This window comes from Eulemur rufifrons, chromosome 9 (assembly GCF_041146395.1).
Source record: "Eulemur rufifrons isolate Redbay chromosome 9, OSU_ERuf_1, whole genome shotgun sequence".
NCBI lineage: Eukaryota > Metazoa > Chordata > Mammalia > Primates > Lemuridae > Eulemur > Eulemur rufifrons.
Window position 1 is genome coordinate 19,683,342 of NC_090991.1, and position 16,193 is coordinate 19,699,534.

General features: G+C 41.6%; 1 protein-coding gene across 1 annotated transcript; it reads right to left on the reverse strand.

The window, feature by feature from the left end:
* Nucleotides 1-1,798: 1,798 nt before the first annotated feature.
* TEFM (transcription elongation factor, mitochondrial) lies at nucleotides 1,799-9,095 on the reverse strand. Its single transcript, XM_069481002.1, has 4 exons — nucleotides 9,044-9,095; nucleotides 6,988-7,448; nucleotides 3,210-3,359; nucleotides 1,799-2,425 (listed from the first exon to the last, which is right to left on the reverse strand). The coding sequence occupies exons 1-4, from the start codon at nucleotides 9,072-9,074 to the stop codon at nucleotides 1,988-1,990; spliced, it is 1,080 nt and encodes a 359-aa protein (XP_069337103.1). The 5' UTR covers nucleotides 9,075-9,095; the 3' UTR covers nucleotides 1,799-1,987.
* Between the last annotated feature and the right edge of the window lie 7,098 nt (nucleotides 9,096-16,193).

Below are 16,193 nucleotides of genomic sequence, written 5' to 3' on the forward strand. Positions count from 1 at the left end.
GGACAAACTGCTATTCATTAAAACTAACAAAAGAGGATTCTGCTGTAGGATTTCTACATAATAGCCATTTCCACTTAAGATTATGTTTTTGGAAAAAAGTATTTTTAATAACAAGATTTCAAAATGTCACATTTCACTTAAAATCATTTTGCAATCAGATAATCAGGTGTGTTTTAAAGTAGCTCCCTATTTCCAGTGTTTGTATTTTATGTTGGTTTAATATTCATACATTATATGGTGAATTATTTTTAACTCAAAAGGATCCTAATATTGTACAGTTTTGAAAAGTACAGATGCATACCTGTTTACAAATGTGTATAAAATATATGTTTTTACCTCTTATTTGTTCAACTTACCTTTTCTTGTGTTGATTAGTATGTTGATCTAATTAAAGGTTAAAGCTAAAGGCTTTGTAGTATTTAAATAAGGGTTCAGATGTAATCATCTTGGTAAATATGTATACTGTGCAGGTTTGGATATAGGCTATATCTTATAGAATTTTTAAAGTATGCTGATCTCTTTTTTTTTCTACAGAGTTCCTCCTGTAGATCACTTACCTGTTAATGTGGTGTTTTATTATTAGAAAATTCTGGTAATTCTCAACAGTTGATGAACCAAAGTAAAATAACTCCATACAATTATATTCAAGTCATCAAAAATTAAGAAATAATGGGAGTATTTTCCTCCCTAATAGGGACATATATCTTTTTTTTTTAGATTTAGTATAATTTGAGGGAAAAATCTTTATCATTCTTAAAAAATGATAAATTCCTATAAGATTCAAATTTACTTTTGTGATAAAAGTAACCAAATTTTGATGACTTTCCATTTTATCCTATAAATGTCTAAAAGTGACACATTTTCACTTACAGCTATTTCCAGAAATATGTGGGAGGCAGAATGCCATGTTTCTGGTATGAACAACTGGGTGGCTGAGGAAGCCGTTTACCAAAGTAGAAAACAGTGCCAATGGAGGTGGTTTGGAGGGAAAGAGAATGATTTCCTTTTTAGGCATGGATAGTTTGATATTGTCGACATTTCCAAGGTAGAGATGTTTAGGTATCCAATCGTGTGTTTAAATGTAGAGACTTGGATGTGCATGGCAGCAAGTCTAGAGTGTATACCAACTCTAGGGAGTTGGAGATGCCAGTGAAGGAAGGACTTCCACTTCTTCCTTTATATACTTCTGATTATTTGAGTTTTTTTCCAATAAGCATATTTTAATTCTGGAGTACAGAAAAGACTTAATACTTTCACATCAAAGAGACTTGGGTAAGGGACTGAACTAAGGCAGACATAATGAAAAAATGGAGCAGTATGGGGAAAAAATTAAGTGCTACTTTTATCAAATGATGGTCTGTCAAGTAAAATATTTCAATTAAAAAAAAATGAGCCTACTAGACAAATCTTGTTTGTTCTGGGGTTAATAGATTGGAGCTGATGAAAATTGCCCTTTTGAGGCAGTGTAGCAAACCACGTTCCACCTAGAGAATAAGAGAAGAGGATTCTACAAGTTGTGCTATCACTTGTCTTTAGCTTTATTCTCATGAGTACCACACAGAAAAATCATTATTCCTTATTTTAACAACATGATAATAATGCAAATCCTTAGGATAGATGGTATTTGTTTTTAAGGAGAGACAACGTAGTTTCTTGTTTTGGCTGTTTGGGGGGCATCTTATTGTTTAACACTTAAACCTGAAACGCACAGAATCTCAAAATACTATATTTATTGATTTAGAATTGGATCCTTGAAACATTTCAAAAAAAAAAAAACAAACAAAAATAGAATTGGATCCTTACTGTGTTAACCATTCAACAGCTGAAAGTCAGACTTTTAAACATCTTTGAGTTTAATATGAAAAATACACTCAAAATATGTTTTCTTTTTCATTAACACGGATGTTCAAAATATTGGTTTTACAACTTTGGAGCTAATAAAAATAAGTTAATATAACATTAGGGCAGGTACATTAACCTCAGAATTCTAAGGCTTAGCATCAAAAACTGCTAATTCATAGAAGGCAATAGCTTGTAATAATGAATCATACAACTCTTCTACTCTTTGTGATTCAGTAGATGAAAACATGTGTCTGTAGTGGACTACTTTATCTGTTGGGAAGACCACCCGAGGATCTGCCTTCAGTACAGACTCAGAGAGGAACCGCTTCACTAGTTCTTTTCCACTAGTCCGGGAGTCACCGATCATCAGTTCAAAGTGCTTCCCCACTGCATTTCGATTCATGCTCAGCACCTGATGCTGCCCATCTTGAGCAAAAGTTTTATTTAATAAGGCATACAGCATGGCTTCCATGATATGAAAATGTAACAATATAGGAAACAGAGATGAGTTCTGAATGGGAAGTACTGTTTTTTCCAGAACATAGAAATCTGCTTTAGGCATCTTTGAAATGATGGATGAAATCTTAAAAAAAAAAGACAAAATAAGTGAGCAGAAATAATTCATTAATTTTTGTGTTTGGGTCCCCTCTCTGTTCCTCTTCTACTTTAGGTAACTTATATTGCTATTGACAATTTTGAAATAATTTAAGAAGCATTTTATGGGCAGCCAAGTTCTGGTCTTAGTTCTATCAGGAACAAACTAAGCTAAGCTAAGCTGTTTACTCTCCCTACGTACCAGTTTCTTCATCTGAAAAATAGGCTTCATAATTTCTAAAGTCTACATTACCTTTAAGATTAGACAAGGTAAAACTATTTTATTAACCTTTAAACAATTTCTACGGTAGAGCATAGGGTTAGAATAACTAGCCAAGAATCAATCACCTCTGCAACTGACTAAACATCAGATGCTTGACTGAAGAACAGTTTTCATATATATAATCAAGATAATAATTCCTGCCCATTTCACAAGGTTTTGAAGGCTGAAATGAGACAATGTGAGAACATTTTGAAAAATAAGCTTTATAAATACAAGACAGAGATATTCTATAACATTTAGAATGATATACTTTACCATTGATTTTGTCAGTATCTGCCTTTGATACATAAGGCATTTCTTGAACTCACTGAAGAAAGATTCAATTTTTAAAAATCAAAGGTGATGGAAAACAATAGGAATGGGTGAGTAGTAAGTACTCACCAATAAGAAAATCCATTCTTACTATTCTATTACATTTCTTTTGGGACTAGAAAATTAAAGTATACCGGGAGCTCTAGCAGGTAGGAATTTGGAGGTGTAACTGCCTTACCGCTTCTAAATAGACAGATGATGAGTATGTTCTGTCCATTAATATCCAACGGTCATTTTGCTGCCAGTCCAACACTGCCAATTTACGATCAAGGTGAGCCCAGGCAATTCTTCGAGTACCAAAAACAATAGATACGATACTATTAACTGCCTAAAAGAAAAGGCTAGTTTAATTACAAGTATAAACACAATTTTTGGGGGGGCAACAGGGTCTTACTCTGTCACCGGACTAGAGTGCAGTGGCATCATCCTAGCTCACTGCAACCTCAAACTCCTGGGTTCAAATGTACCTCCTGCCTCAGCCTCCCAAGTAGCTGGGGACCATATAGACATGCACCACCACATCCGGCTAAATGTTTTTATTCTTTGTAGAGGTGGAGGTCTCGATATGTTGCTCAGGCTGGTCTAAAACTCCTGGCCTCAAGCAATTCTCCCACCTCAGCCTGCCAAAGTGTTGGGATTACAGGTGTGAGCCACTGTGCCCAGCCAGGTGTAAACATTTTAACAGATAGAAAACCTAATCTCCAAACTCGTAATGCCTAGCTTGCTTATGGAATACAAATTTATTTAGTTTATGACCCAAAAATTGTTAAAAAATGAAAGAGTAATTATTATTAAAAGGTAACCAGCAGTGGTCAAGGTTATAGACAAAGAACCTTTAACTTATTTTCAGCACCTAGCCTAAAGTAAATATTCCAGTGTAGCCACGGCCTATGCTAGATACCGGGAAACAAGGAACATAACTGCATTATAAGAAATGCCACCATAAAACAGTTACCGTAGAGAGAAGATGCAGTCAGGGAAGGCTTACTGGAGGACTAGGAGAATGAGTAGGATGGTAAACAGGAAGTTATTTCGCCCGGTTGTCTGCAAAGATAGGCTGTTTGACATCTCACACTCTGCCGGTGGAATAAAGACTAAGTGGGAAAAGGGCAGAAGGGCAGACAGATTTCTGTAAAGTTAATTAACTTGTTTTATCCGGAGAGCTACAGGAGCCACCAAGGCACAAAATTTTAAGGAACAGCATAAGATTTATATTTCAGAAAAATCACAGCTGTGTAGAAGATGGACTGAAGGGGACTAGACTAAAGGTAGGGATTTGTGTTGGGTACCTATTACATAACATGACAAAGTATTAAGAATCAAAGACAATGACAGCGAGAAGGAAAAGAGAGATTAGAGATAGTGGCAGTTGAAGTGATATATAGGTTGAAGGAGGAGCATAGGATAAACTCCAGCTTTACTCCAGTACTCCAGTAACTTAAGTGGCATCATTCTAGATGGAGATAGGAGGCACATCAACTCAGGAAGGTGGGGGGGATGAGTTGTTTTTTAAATGTTATTACGTTTGGGTTGCCTATAGGACTTCTAAAGGGAAATGTATAACGCATGACTGGATATAAGGACTTAGCTCTAGGCCAAGTCCGGGCTGGGGATACAGTGCAATGCTGTTACCTCACTCCCCCATGGTTCATTTAGTTATATTGATAAATAAACTACTAATATGTCCTATAGATACAGAGGCAGATAAGCAGGAACAATTTATAATTCCATACCCATCTCCCTTTCACTGCTAAGAACTGGATAAATATCTTTTTCTTTCTTTCTTTTTTTTTTTTTTTTTTTTGAGATAGAGTCTCACTCTGTTGCCCAGGCTAGAGTGCTGTGACGTCAGCCTAGCTCACAGCAACCTCAAACTCCTGGGCTCAAGCGATCCTTCTGCCTCAGCCTCCAAAAGTAGTTGGGATTACAGGTATGCACCACCATGCCTGGCTAATTTTTTTTTTTTCTATATATTTTTAGTTGTCCAGCTAATTTCTTTCTATTTTTTTTAGTAGAGACGGAGTCTTGCCCTTGCTCAGGCTGGTCTCAAACTCCTGAGCTCAAACGATCCCCCCGCCTCGGCCTCCCAGAGTGCTAGGATTATAGGCGTGAGCCACTGTGCCCCAGCGTGGATAAGTATCTTAAAGGCAGAAAAGTTGGTATGCCCAGACATCTACAAAATACAGACCTCTTTTTAGCTCTTTTCTTTGGCTCAATGACTGTCAAGCTTTAGTGTGTATAAGCATCACTGAACCAGGCTGTACACACTATTTCCTGGGCAATAAATGTTTTTTCAAAGGATTTTACTGCATGACTTTCTCTATGCAAACTGGCTTCAGAATCTAGTCCCGTAAATAAGTTGCAACTCCACTATAATCTGAGTATAAACAGTTTTAGCCATGAATTTGGATGAAAGCCTCCTTGAAAAATTTGGTTGAAATATGTTCCAAATCAACCACCACAGCAGTTCCATCTAGAGTCCATGGATGGACTTACTGGGATATGCCAGTCCTCTGGAAGTATATGTAGTACTCTGTGCATACGTGCTACATTTTTTTCCTGGGAAGAGGGTCCATAGTCTTCATCAGGTTTTTAACATCTTAACTGCCATGTGAATTGTATTTAACTCCTCTGGCTCGTTTTGGGCCCTGGGCCTCATAAAGCATAGGTAACTTACATGTGTCTTCACCTTGGGAGCCATGAGAACTATTTTCCAAGTTGCATATAACTCACGCAAAAGAAATGATAAAAAATAACAAATTTTTCATTAAATTAGAAAGGATCATTTTGGTTTTGAAGTTTTTTATTCTGTTTTCATAATAAAACACTGTGGCTCCAAGGGAAAATTATTTTTTTCTAGTGTGGCAGTCAATGTGTTAAAAGTATCCGTATTCCCCCCAAAATGGAACCACTGGCCCATGAAAAAAATGATGCTTATTATTGTTATGGGATAAGAGACTTTTATCAAGCAATGTTACACGGGACGTAAATTCCTCCAGAGTTTAATGTTTGACTGATGTGTCAACTAATTGTAATATTTATTTTTTAAGATAACACTGAAAAAGAATTGCTTTTAGAATGATTTTTTAAAGTAGAAGAGAGAACAGAAAATAATTTTAAATCCTACTGTTAAGACTGGTATAATGGGGTGGCTCACGCCTGTAATCCTAGCACTCTGGGAGGCTGAGGCGGGAGGATCGCTCGAGCTCAGGAGTTTGAGACCAGCCTGAGCAAGAGCGAGACCCCCTCTCTACTAAAAATAGAAAAAATTAGCTGGACAACTAAAAATATATATAGAAAAAATTAACCGGGCATGGTGGCGCATGCCTGTAGTCCCAGCTACTCAGGAGGCTGAGGCAGAAGGATTGCTTGAGCCCGGAAGTTTGAGGTTGCTGTGAGCTAGGCTGATGCCATGGCACTCTAGCCCGGGCAACAGAGTGAAACTCTGTCTAAAAAAAAAAAAAAAAAAAAAAAAAAAAGACTGGTATAATATTCAAAGTCATTCTTTGGCCATAACCCATCTTTGCACCTTAATTTCCCATTACTGCCAACATAATCCTTAGACACAGCTGGGTATCTCTGCAAGATTCCTCTTAAATAAACCTTGCACAGATCTATTTCTCAACATCAACTTTCTACCTAGAATGCCCTCCTCTTCCAGCCAGCTTCATTCTCGCTCTCCTTTAAGATCCAAATTAAGTTTTTCCAGTAACCTTCCCCAACAATCATAGCCCACCGTTTTTTCTCCTCTCAACTACCAACTTACTATACATCTCATTATCTGGTAGTGATCACATAATTCGTATAATAGGTTATCTATTTATACATGTACATTTAGATCCACCAGCTAAACCTGAAGAACCTCATTAACTCCCAACCCGGTGCCCATAAGAGTGCTTTAGAGAGTAGGGTCTCAAATTTAGACAGTATAACAGACACTAAGAAAAAGAATATACCTTAAGTCTTTCTCTTCCTACGTCTGGTTTGATGAGCTTTCCCAGGAGCCGGTTTTCCTGTAACTTTTTTTTCCTTCCAGTCTCTGGACAAAGTATGGAGTTACAAACTTGAACTGTAGTTTTATACTGGAACAAGGGCACATTCATTAAACTCTCTAAGTTCTGAAATGGCCCAAACTTTTCTCTGTGCTCTACAATATTGGTGGACCTTCTTCCACGAAGCAATTTGAAAGCTTCAAGTTCTTTATTTGATGCTGTATTCAACACATGCAAGATGGAAGCCTGCTGTTCTGAAGAAAAGAGCTTGTCAAGTGCATTTTGAGACTTCTTTGCATTTTCATCACAAAAAGCAACATTGGGAATAATGTTCTTAGGTGCAGTGGATTTTTTCCGACAGCAGGAACTACGTAGAACCTGGAACAGGAATGACCCCAAAGGAACTGGAAAGCATCTCCACCTCCCTGAAAGGAAAATTTAGCAAAATGTAAGTTGAGCCAGGCACAGTGGTGCATACCTATAATCCCAGCACTTAGGGAGACTGAGGTGGGAGGATTGCTTGAGCCCAGGAGTTTGAGGTTGCAGTGAGCTATGATCACACCACTGCACTCCAGCCTGAGCGACAGAGTGAGACCTCATCTCTACAAAAAATAAAAAAATTAGCCAGGCGTGGTGGTACACCCCTGTAGTCCCAGCTACCGGGGAGGCTGAGGCAGGAGGATCGCTTGAGCCCACAGGAGTTAAGGGCTGCAGTGAGCTATGAACCCGCAGCAGCACTTCCGTCCAAGTGACAAAGAGAGACACTGTCTCTTAAAAAAAAAAAAAAAAATTTTTTTTTAATGTAAGTTGGAATGTCCTACTTCCTTTTAGTGGTAGTTGCAGGCTTGACCATAACTATATATACAATATATACATAACTGTAAATACACAGTTGTACATATCTACAGTTTTTTGTTTTGTTTTGTTATGATAGAGATTTCCCAGGCTGGTCACGAACTCCTCGCCTGAAGGATCCACCTGCCAGGGCCTCCCAGAGTCCTAGGATTACAGGCATGAGCCAAGGTGCCCAGCCTACATAGTATTTTTAAAATAGGGCTTTTGTTGTTAAGTCACGAGAGATGTCCCATGATCTTTATGAATGAGTACTCAGTTTAACTACCTGGGAAATTATATGTTAAACTCACCAAGAAGCATGTAGTTGAAATAATGATTTCAATTGCTTAACGTTTTTGATATTCTTAACCTTAGTGGGATCTTCTTGTAACTAGTATTTCATCTGGTGAAACCAAATAAAATCAAATTTCATACGTTTATAAGAAATGTTTTAGCTAAGTGGTGGATTTAAGGGTGGTTTTATTTTATGTGCACTTTTAAAAAATGTTTTTAAATTTTATATATTTATTTAGTTAGTTTTTGAGAAAGGGTATTGCTCTGTCACCCGGGCTGGAGTGCAGTGGTGTGATCATAGCTCACAGCAACCTCAAACTCCTCGGCTCAAGCAATCCTCCAGCCCCAGCCTCTTGAGTAGCTGGACTAGTTGCGCGCCACCACGCCTGGCTACTTTTTCCATTTTTAGTAGAGACGGGGGTCTTGCTCTTGTTCAGGCTGGTTTCGAATTCCTGATCTAAAGCGATGCTCCCACCTCGGCTTCCCAGAGTGCCAGGATTACAGGCGTGAGCCACCGCACCCGGCTGCACTTTTCAAGATATCTATCATTACTATGTTTTTGCAAGCAGAAGAAATACCATTTTCGTAATTTCGTAAAACCAACGGAAAGTCACTCTAACATCGCAGCCACAGGAAAATACTGCAGCCAGAAGTAGGCAAGCGGCTCTTAAAATCTGAATCCTCTGCCTGACGCCCAGTCCGGGGAGGACCCGCCCCCAGATGTCTAGGCCCGGGAAGTACAAACGTTCCGAGGCTCGGGGACCAGAACCGCCCGACAGCGCAGTGGAGGCTCCAAGAGGGGTATTTGGACACGGGACATGAAGAAGCAAACACTCCAGGATCAGGGGCTAATGACAGACGGGAAATTAACCCAGTATTCCAGGCACCCTACCTCCCGCCATAAGGAGACCACGGACGCTCATCTTCCAAGTTAAACCAGTAGGCTCCCACGGCTCATCCTCCTCCACTAACTTCCGGTTCCTGCGTGCTTCGCCCAAAAGCGCCCGGCCTGGACTCGGTAAAAAGGTTCCGGTCCAAGCGGCGTTCAGGGATCGGGCCCGAGGTGTGTCCCACTGAGCAGTGGGTTGGTCGCGGCCTGACTGCGTGCTTGCGGGGGCGCCGGCGGATCCCTTGTGCTGGTCCCGAGCCCGTGGCTGGCCCGGAGACTCAATCCACTGTACCAGGGAAACGTTCTCGCCCGGAGCGGACTCTGATAGCGGCCTGGCCGAATCTCTGGGAAGGAAACGCCTAGGCCAGTTCGTTAGCTCCCTCTTTCAGGGAGACTCCTTGAGTTTATTCTAATTATGTATTTATTTAGTTAGTTATTTGAGAGACGGGGTCTCGCACTTGGCTCAGGCTGGTCTCGAACTCCTGAGCTCAAGCAATCCTCCCGCCTCGGCCTCCCAGAGTGCTAGGACTACAGGCGTGAGCCACCGCGCCCGGCCTTGGGTTTATTCTAGACACACAGATTGAGGAGCTCCTATCAGGCCCATCCTGGGGCCAGAGGAGCGGTGTCTGGCGGGAGAGCTTAGAACGGTATAAATAACCACATCACCAGGTAGAAGGGAATGGCCGTGAGAGATCCGCGGTGTTTCAGGAGTTCTGCAGGGAAACAGGGCAGGTAAGGGATCGGGGAAGGGCAAGGGAGGAGGAGATGGCTTTGGCACCGGGGGCAGTATTCCACTGGGAAGGGATGGAGGGAGATAGTCTGCCGTCAAATTTGGTTGGTCCTTGAATGCGGAGTGGAGCAGTTGAATAACTCCACCAGGTATCCCGAAGCCCCGGAGAGTTTTGATTTTGGGGGTCATCCTTGAGGTGTGTTTCTGGAAAATTGGCCGTATATTGTATACGGGCTGGATTGGAGGTGAAGAGCCCGGAAGCAAGGAGAGGAGTCGAGAAGGTAGTGTACCCTCCCATGACAGTGACAACGGTAAGGAACTGAACCTGGGAGATGTGAGGAGAGTGGAAAGAAAAGGGTTGTTTCTGGAAGAGGGGGAGATGTTAGCCAGTTGTGTGGAAAACAGGGAATTCAAGAGGGAAAGATGACGGGTTTATGTTTCTCGTGAAGTGGCAGTGGAGTGATTTTTCTTGTGGATGTTGTCTAGAAGGCAGTAGAGAGGTGGGAAATCATTAAGAAGAATTACTCGTAGGAGTTCTAGTAATTTTGGCAGTATCTGGGGAATTTAGGAATCTAGCAAGAAATGAAGATCAACTTTTTATGCAAAATCCTCCAAGTCAGGAGGAAATAAGTTCCTCCTAACTCCAGGGCTTATTCAGTTTAATGAGGTGTTATGATTGAGTTGCGTCCCTCAGAAAAGATATGTTGAAGTCCTAACCCCCAGTACCTCAGGATGTAACGTTAGTTGGAAATGAGGTCATTGTAGGTGTAATGAGTTAAAATGAAGTGACACTGGGCTGGGGCAGGGGTTAGTTAATCCATTATGACTGTTGTTCTCATGAGAAGCTAGGCATGTGAATGCCGTGTAAAGATGGAGGCAGAGATTGGAGTGATAAATCAAGGCAAGGAAGGCCAAGGGCTGCCAGCAGTCACCAGAAGCTAGGAGAGAGGCATAGACCAGATTCCCCTCAAAGCCCTTTGAAGGAACCAACCCTGACAACACCCTGATTTGGAACTTCTAGCCTCCTGAACTGTGAGAGAGTAACTTTTTGCTGTTTTAAGCCCCCTAGATTGTAGTAATTTGTTACAGCAGCCACAGGAAACTAATGCATGAGGCCAGAGGGCATCCTGGTGATGCTCTCGGAGATGGTGTGATTTGCTGGCAAGACACAGTTTATCGCTTACTAACTGCATGACCATAGGCAGTTTTCTCATCCTCTCTGAACCTCAGCTTCCTCATTTGTAAAACAGAAATAATGGTACTCACCTAACAGGGCTGCTTGAAGGATTAACAAGAAACTGGATGCAGAGAACCCAGCACAAAATAAGAGTTCAAAAAAATGTTGGCTTCCCTGTTAAAGAATCACCTCTTCTTGAGAACTAATAATTAATGACCTGTAGGGGAAACCCCCTCATTCCTGAGAGCATTCATTCAGGATTATACTTTGACCAGAGGCTGAAAGTGGTAGGGAAAGAGACAACCACTGTGCACGATTTACTGTAAACCAGAATCAGTGCATTCAAAATGAAAGTCTTCATCTTCCTCCAGAAACTAGCTTCTCGCTTCCCTGTTTTTGTCATCCAGATGCAGATGTCCCTGTCTCCTCCTACTCCTTTCATCATTATATCTAGCCTGTCATCTAATTTCCACATTTTTAAAGGTTTTTAGGCTGAGTATGGTGGCTCATACCTGTAATCCCAGCACTTTGGGAGGCTGAGGTGGAAGGATCGCTTGATGCCAGGAGTTCGAGACTAGCCTGGGCAACAGAGCAAGACCCTGTCTCTAAAAAAAAAAAAAAAATTAGCTAGGAGTGGTGGAGTACACCGGTAGTCCTGGCTACTTTGGAGGCTGAGGCAGGAGGATCGCTTAAGCGCAAGAGTTTGAGGTTCCAGTGAGCGATGATGATGCCACTGCATTCTGGTCTGGGCAACAGAGCGAGACTCTATCTCAAAAAAATAAAAAGTAAATAAAACTTTTTTGACTGTGACTCAGGACACATAAATACATGTGTGAAACAAAAGCTTCATTAAAAAAAAAACAAAACATGCTCCGTTTTTACATGTGATACACACTGATAGTTTCTATTTCCTTCTTAAAAAAAAAAAAAACCAAAAAACTGGTCTGTTTTTAAACCGGCAGAACATTGAGTGGAGATATCCAGTAGATAGACAGGCAAGTGTGAAGCTAGGCGAGAGGGCCGAGCTGAGGCATAGGTGTGGAGGCCGTCAGCATGGATAGACGGTACTTTACCCATGAGAGGGGATGTGATGAGCCAGGGAAGGGTCGTGTGAGAAAAGCACAGAGAGGCAAGGACGGAACTCCTTGGGAGCACCAGCATTACAGTGGGTAGAGGGGTCAGATTCCCTAAAAGATCGAGAAGCAATTTTCAGAGAGATGTAAAAGGAAACAAGATAAAGTCAAGTTAAAGTGACTAAGGACATAAAGGATTTTGAGGAGGAAAGGAATTTTTTTTTTTAAAGCTGGGTTAGTTGGAGCCATGAAATTGATATTAATTTCACTACTTTGTGGCCGCTTGCAGTTTAAAATACACGAAATTCCATCAGCCTGACCTGCCAAATGTCTTTTTCACTTCTCCCTCACTATGGCCATCCTAATCAGAGACCTGGGCTCCTGTAGTACCTGCCCTCCCCCACCCACACACCTGATTTCCCAGCTTTCTATGAGCCTCACCCCCTCCACACACACCCTGCCTGTCCTGGCCAGCAGTCAGTCCCAGTGCTCCAGCTCCTGCCCCATGGTGGGGCCTCACCTAAACCTTCCAGCTCTTTCTCTGCTCACCACCGGGCACCCCACTGTGGCACTCAACACCTACACTGCCGCCTCTCCTCCTTCCCGATAGGTCCCTGGTTGTGGGCAGGTGGACATGTCCTCAGAGAAGGTAGACCAGTTATGGTAGTCCCATTTCCCAGTGCTAACAATTAAGATAAGAGGGGATATGATTCTGTTTGCGGCATATCAGGAAAACGTTTTATGTCCTGATAAAGAGTAGGAGAGACATGTGGAAAGAGAACCAGCGACCTCCCCTTTCTACTTGTGGCTCTCTTTGGGGGAGGAAGAGCTGAGAGGAGCGGCCGTCTGTCCGTCAACAGACAGTGCTGACATGGGCATGAAGAGCAGAAAGAGGGATAGCGCCGGAGCCTTGATGACACTGTTCAGAAGCTGGGCCAACCTTATTGCTTAAGCCACATTAGCTCAGTGTTCTGTTATTTGGAGTTGATAGCTTGCTGATTAATACGCCCGCTCAGGAGCCAAACTGGGTGGCTTGAAGTTCCCGCACACGTTTCATGCAGTCTCACCTCTGCACCTTTGCATCTGCCGGTTCTTTTCCCTGGGATGCTCTTTCCCTGAAATAATCTAAATTCTGCTCACCTTTTGAGGGCCAACCGGGATGCCCCTTGCCTCCCTGTCTCCCAAGCCAGAAGTATCCTCGCTCTCTCCTCTCAAAGATTTGATCCATATCTCCTTCATAATATGTACTGTCTTGAACTGTAGGGTTTTTGGTTTTTGTGTGTGTGTGTGTTTTGACTACGTGTCTTTGCCCCCTTATTTGACTCTATGCATATTCCCAGCGTGATCTGGAAATTGTCAACCAGGATGTGTCAAAATCCATTTCTGATGCCTCAACATCCCTCTGGACACAGAGGAGCTCAATGGCTAAACTCAAAACTCTGGAATCTGTCACTCCTGTTTTCCAACTCTGGGTTCCAATCCTGTTGTGCCAACAGTGTGAACTGGGGCAAGTAATGTCACCTCTCTGAGCATCTTCAGATCCTAATTTTAAAACTCTGGTTCTATAAGTGAGCACCCCAGCAGAAGAGGGATACAGACTGTAATTATATCCCCTACAATATCCAGCACATTGCCTGGCACTTTGAGAGATTCATTGAGCATTTGTTGAAGAAATAAATGAAAATCACATATATGACAAATTCAAAAGGTTAATTTTGTTTGGGAAAAACATTAAAAATTAATGTTCCAGGCCGGGCGCGGTGGCTCACACCTGTAATCCTAGCACTCTGGGAGGCCGAGGTGGGCGGATCGTTTGAGCTCAGGAGTTCGAGACCAGCCTGAGCAAGAGTGAGACCCCATCTCTACTAAAAATAGAAAGAAATTATATGGACAGCTAAAAATATATATATAGAAAAAATTAGCCGGGCATGGTGGTGCATGCCTGTAGTCCCAGCTACTCGGGAGGCTGAGGCAGTAGGATCGCTTGAGCTCAGGAGTCTGAGGTTGCTGTGAGCTAGGCTGACGCCACGGCACTCACTCTAGCCTGGGCAACAGAGTGAGACTCTGTCTCAAAAAAAAAAAAAAAAATTAATGTTCCATAACTTCATGACATTGAGGTAGCAGACATTTTTTAAACAGGACATAAAAAGCATTAACCATAAAGAAAAAAATAGAAAAATTGGCCCTCATTGAAGTTAAAAATGTTCATTAAAAGACACCATTGAGAAAGTGAAAAGGCAAGCTACAAAGTGAAGGAAGATATTTGCAATACATATAACTAACTGACAAAGAACTTATACCCAGAAAATATTTTTGAAATTTCTACAAATCAATAAGAAAAACGCAGGCAACTCAATTGAAAAATAGGCAAATACTTGAATAGGTACTTCACCTAAAGAAGACACTCAAATAACCAATAACATGAAAAGTGTTCAGCTTTATTAGTCATCAGGGAAATACAAATTAAAACAACATTGTGGCATGAACGTGGTGGCTCATGTCTGTAATCCCAGCACTTTGGGAGGCTGAGGCAGGAAGATCGCTTTAGGCCAGGAGTTCCAGACCAGCCTGGGCAAGAGCAAAATCCTGCCTCTACAAAAAATAGAAAAATTAACCGGGTGTGGTGGTGTGCGCCTGGAGTCCCAGCTATTCAGGAGGCTGAGGTGGGAGGATCGCTTGAGCTGGGGAGTTGGAGGCTACAGTGAGCTCTGATCAGGCCACTGTACTCTAGCGTAGGCCACAGAGCAAGACCCTGTCTCTAAAAAAGAAAAAAAAAGCCACATTGTGATACCACCGCACACCCATGAGAATAGCTAAAACGAAAACACATATAATACTGATATATCAATAGATCAGAGTGTTAAGGATGTGTAATAACTAGAAATCTTATACTTGCTGGTGGGAGGGTGGGTTGGTAGAATCACTTTGGAAAACTGTTTGGCAATACCCACTAAAGCTGAAGGTGTGTATATCCGATGGCCCAGCAATCTGACCCCTGGGTGTATATCTATCAGAATGCCAACATACATGCACTAAAAGACATGTAACAGATTGAATTATACATATAAAATTGCCAATATTTGACAGTTGTTGATTTACAAAAATGGCACTTTCACATGGTTAAACCTAATTACAAGAATGTTCTTAGCAGTACTATTCGTATTAGCCAAAACCTGGAATATTTCAATGTCAGATTATTGTGTATATATTAATAAACTTCAACTGCCCCCAACAACATGGATAAATCTCACAAATGCAATGTTTAGTGAAAGAAGCCACACGGTTATATATAAAGTACAAAACCAAACTAAACTAATCTATGGTGATAAAAAATCAGATTACACGCCTGTAATCCTAGCACTCTGGGAAGCTGAGGCGGGAAGATCGCTTAAACTTAGGAGTTCAAGACCAGCCTGAGCAAGAGTGAGACCCCATCTCTACTAGAAAAATAGAAAAATTAGCGGGATGTCTTGGCATGTGCCTGTAGTCCCAGCTACTGGGGAGGCTGAGGCAGGAGGATCACTTGAGCCCAGGAGTTTGAGGTTGCAATGGGCTATTATGACACCACTGCACTCTAGCCTGGGCAACAAAGCGAGGCTGCATCACAAACAAAAACATAAAAACCCCACTCTTACAAGGTTGTTGTTGAAATAAAATTATATAGATGATTGGTAAAATAGAGAATGTTATACAATGAGAGATGTTATTAATTGGACAATTGATTATATATTAATAGACTGAAATGGGCTGTGATTGTCTAAGAAACTACCTGAAGAAGAAAATACCCAGATGGTTGATAAGACAACCCCTTAGGTGATTGATTTAGGTATAACTAAAGGAAACAGACGTTTTGTATTTTTTTTTTTTTTTTTTTTTTGAGACAGAGTCTCACTCTGTTGTCCGGGCTAGAGTGCCATGGCATCAGCCTAGCTCACAGCAACCTCAAACTCCAGGGCCCAAGCAATCCTCCTGCCTCAGCCTCCGGAGTAGCTGGGACTACAGGGATGTGCCACCATGCCCGGCTAATGTTTTCTATATATTTTTAGTTGTCCAGATACTTTCTTTCTAATTTTTAGTAGAGACGGGGTCTCGCTCTTGCTCAGGCTGGTCTTGAACTCCTGACCTCAAGCCATCCTCCCGCCTCGGCCTCCCAGAGTGCTAGGATTACAGGCA

Excerpts from the sequence above, each read along its gene's own strand:
- TEFM (XM_069481002.1), bottom strand. The coding sequence starts at position 9,074 with ATGAGCGTCCGTGGTCTCCTTATGGCGGGAG. Across the intron at positions 3,360-6,987 it reads TAGGAAGAGAAAGACTTAAG|GCAGTTAATAGTATCGTATC; the intron begins GTATATTCTTTT and ends CTTTTCTTTTAG. Across the intron at positions 2,426-3,209 it reads CATCTGTCTATTTAGAAGCG|ATTTCATCCATCATTTCAAA; the intron begins GTAAGGCAGTTA and ends TTTTTTTTTAAG.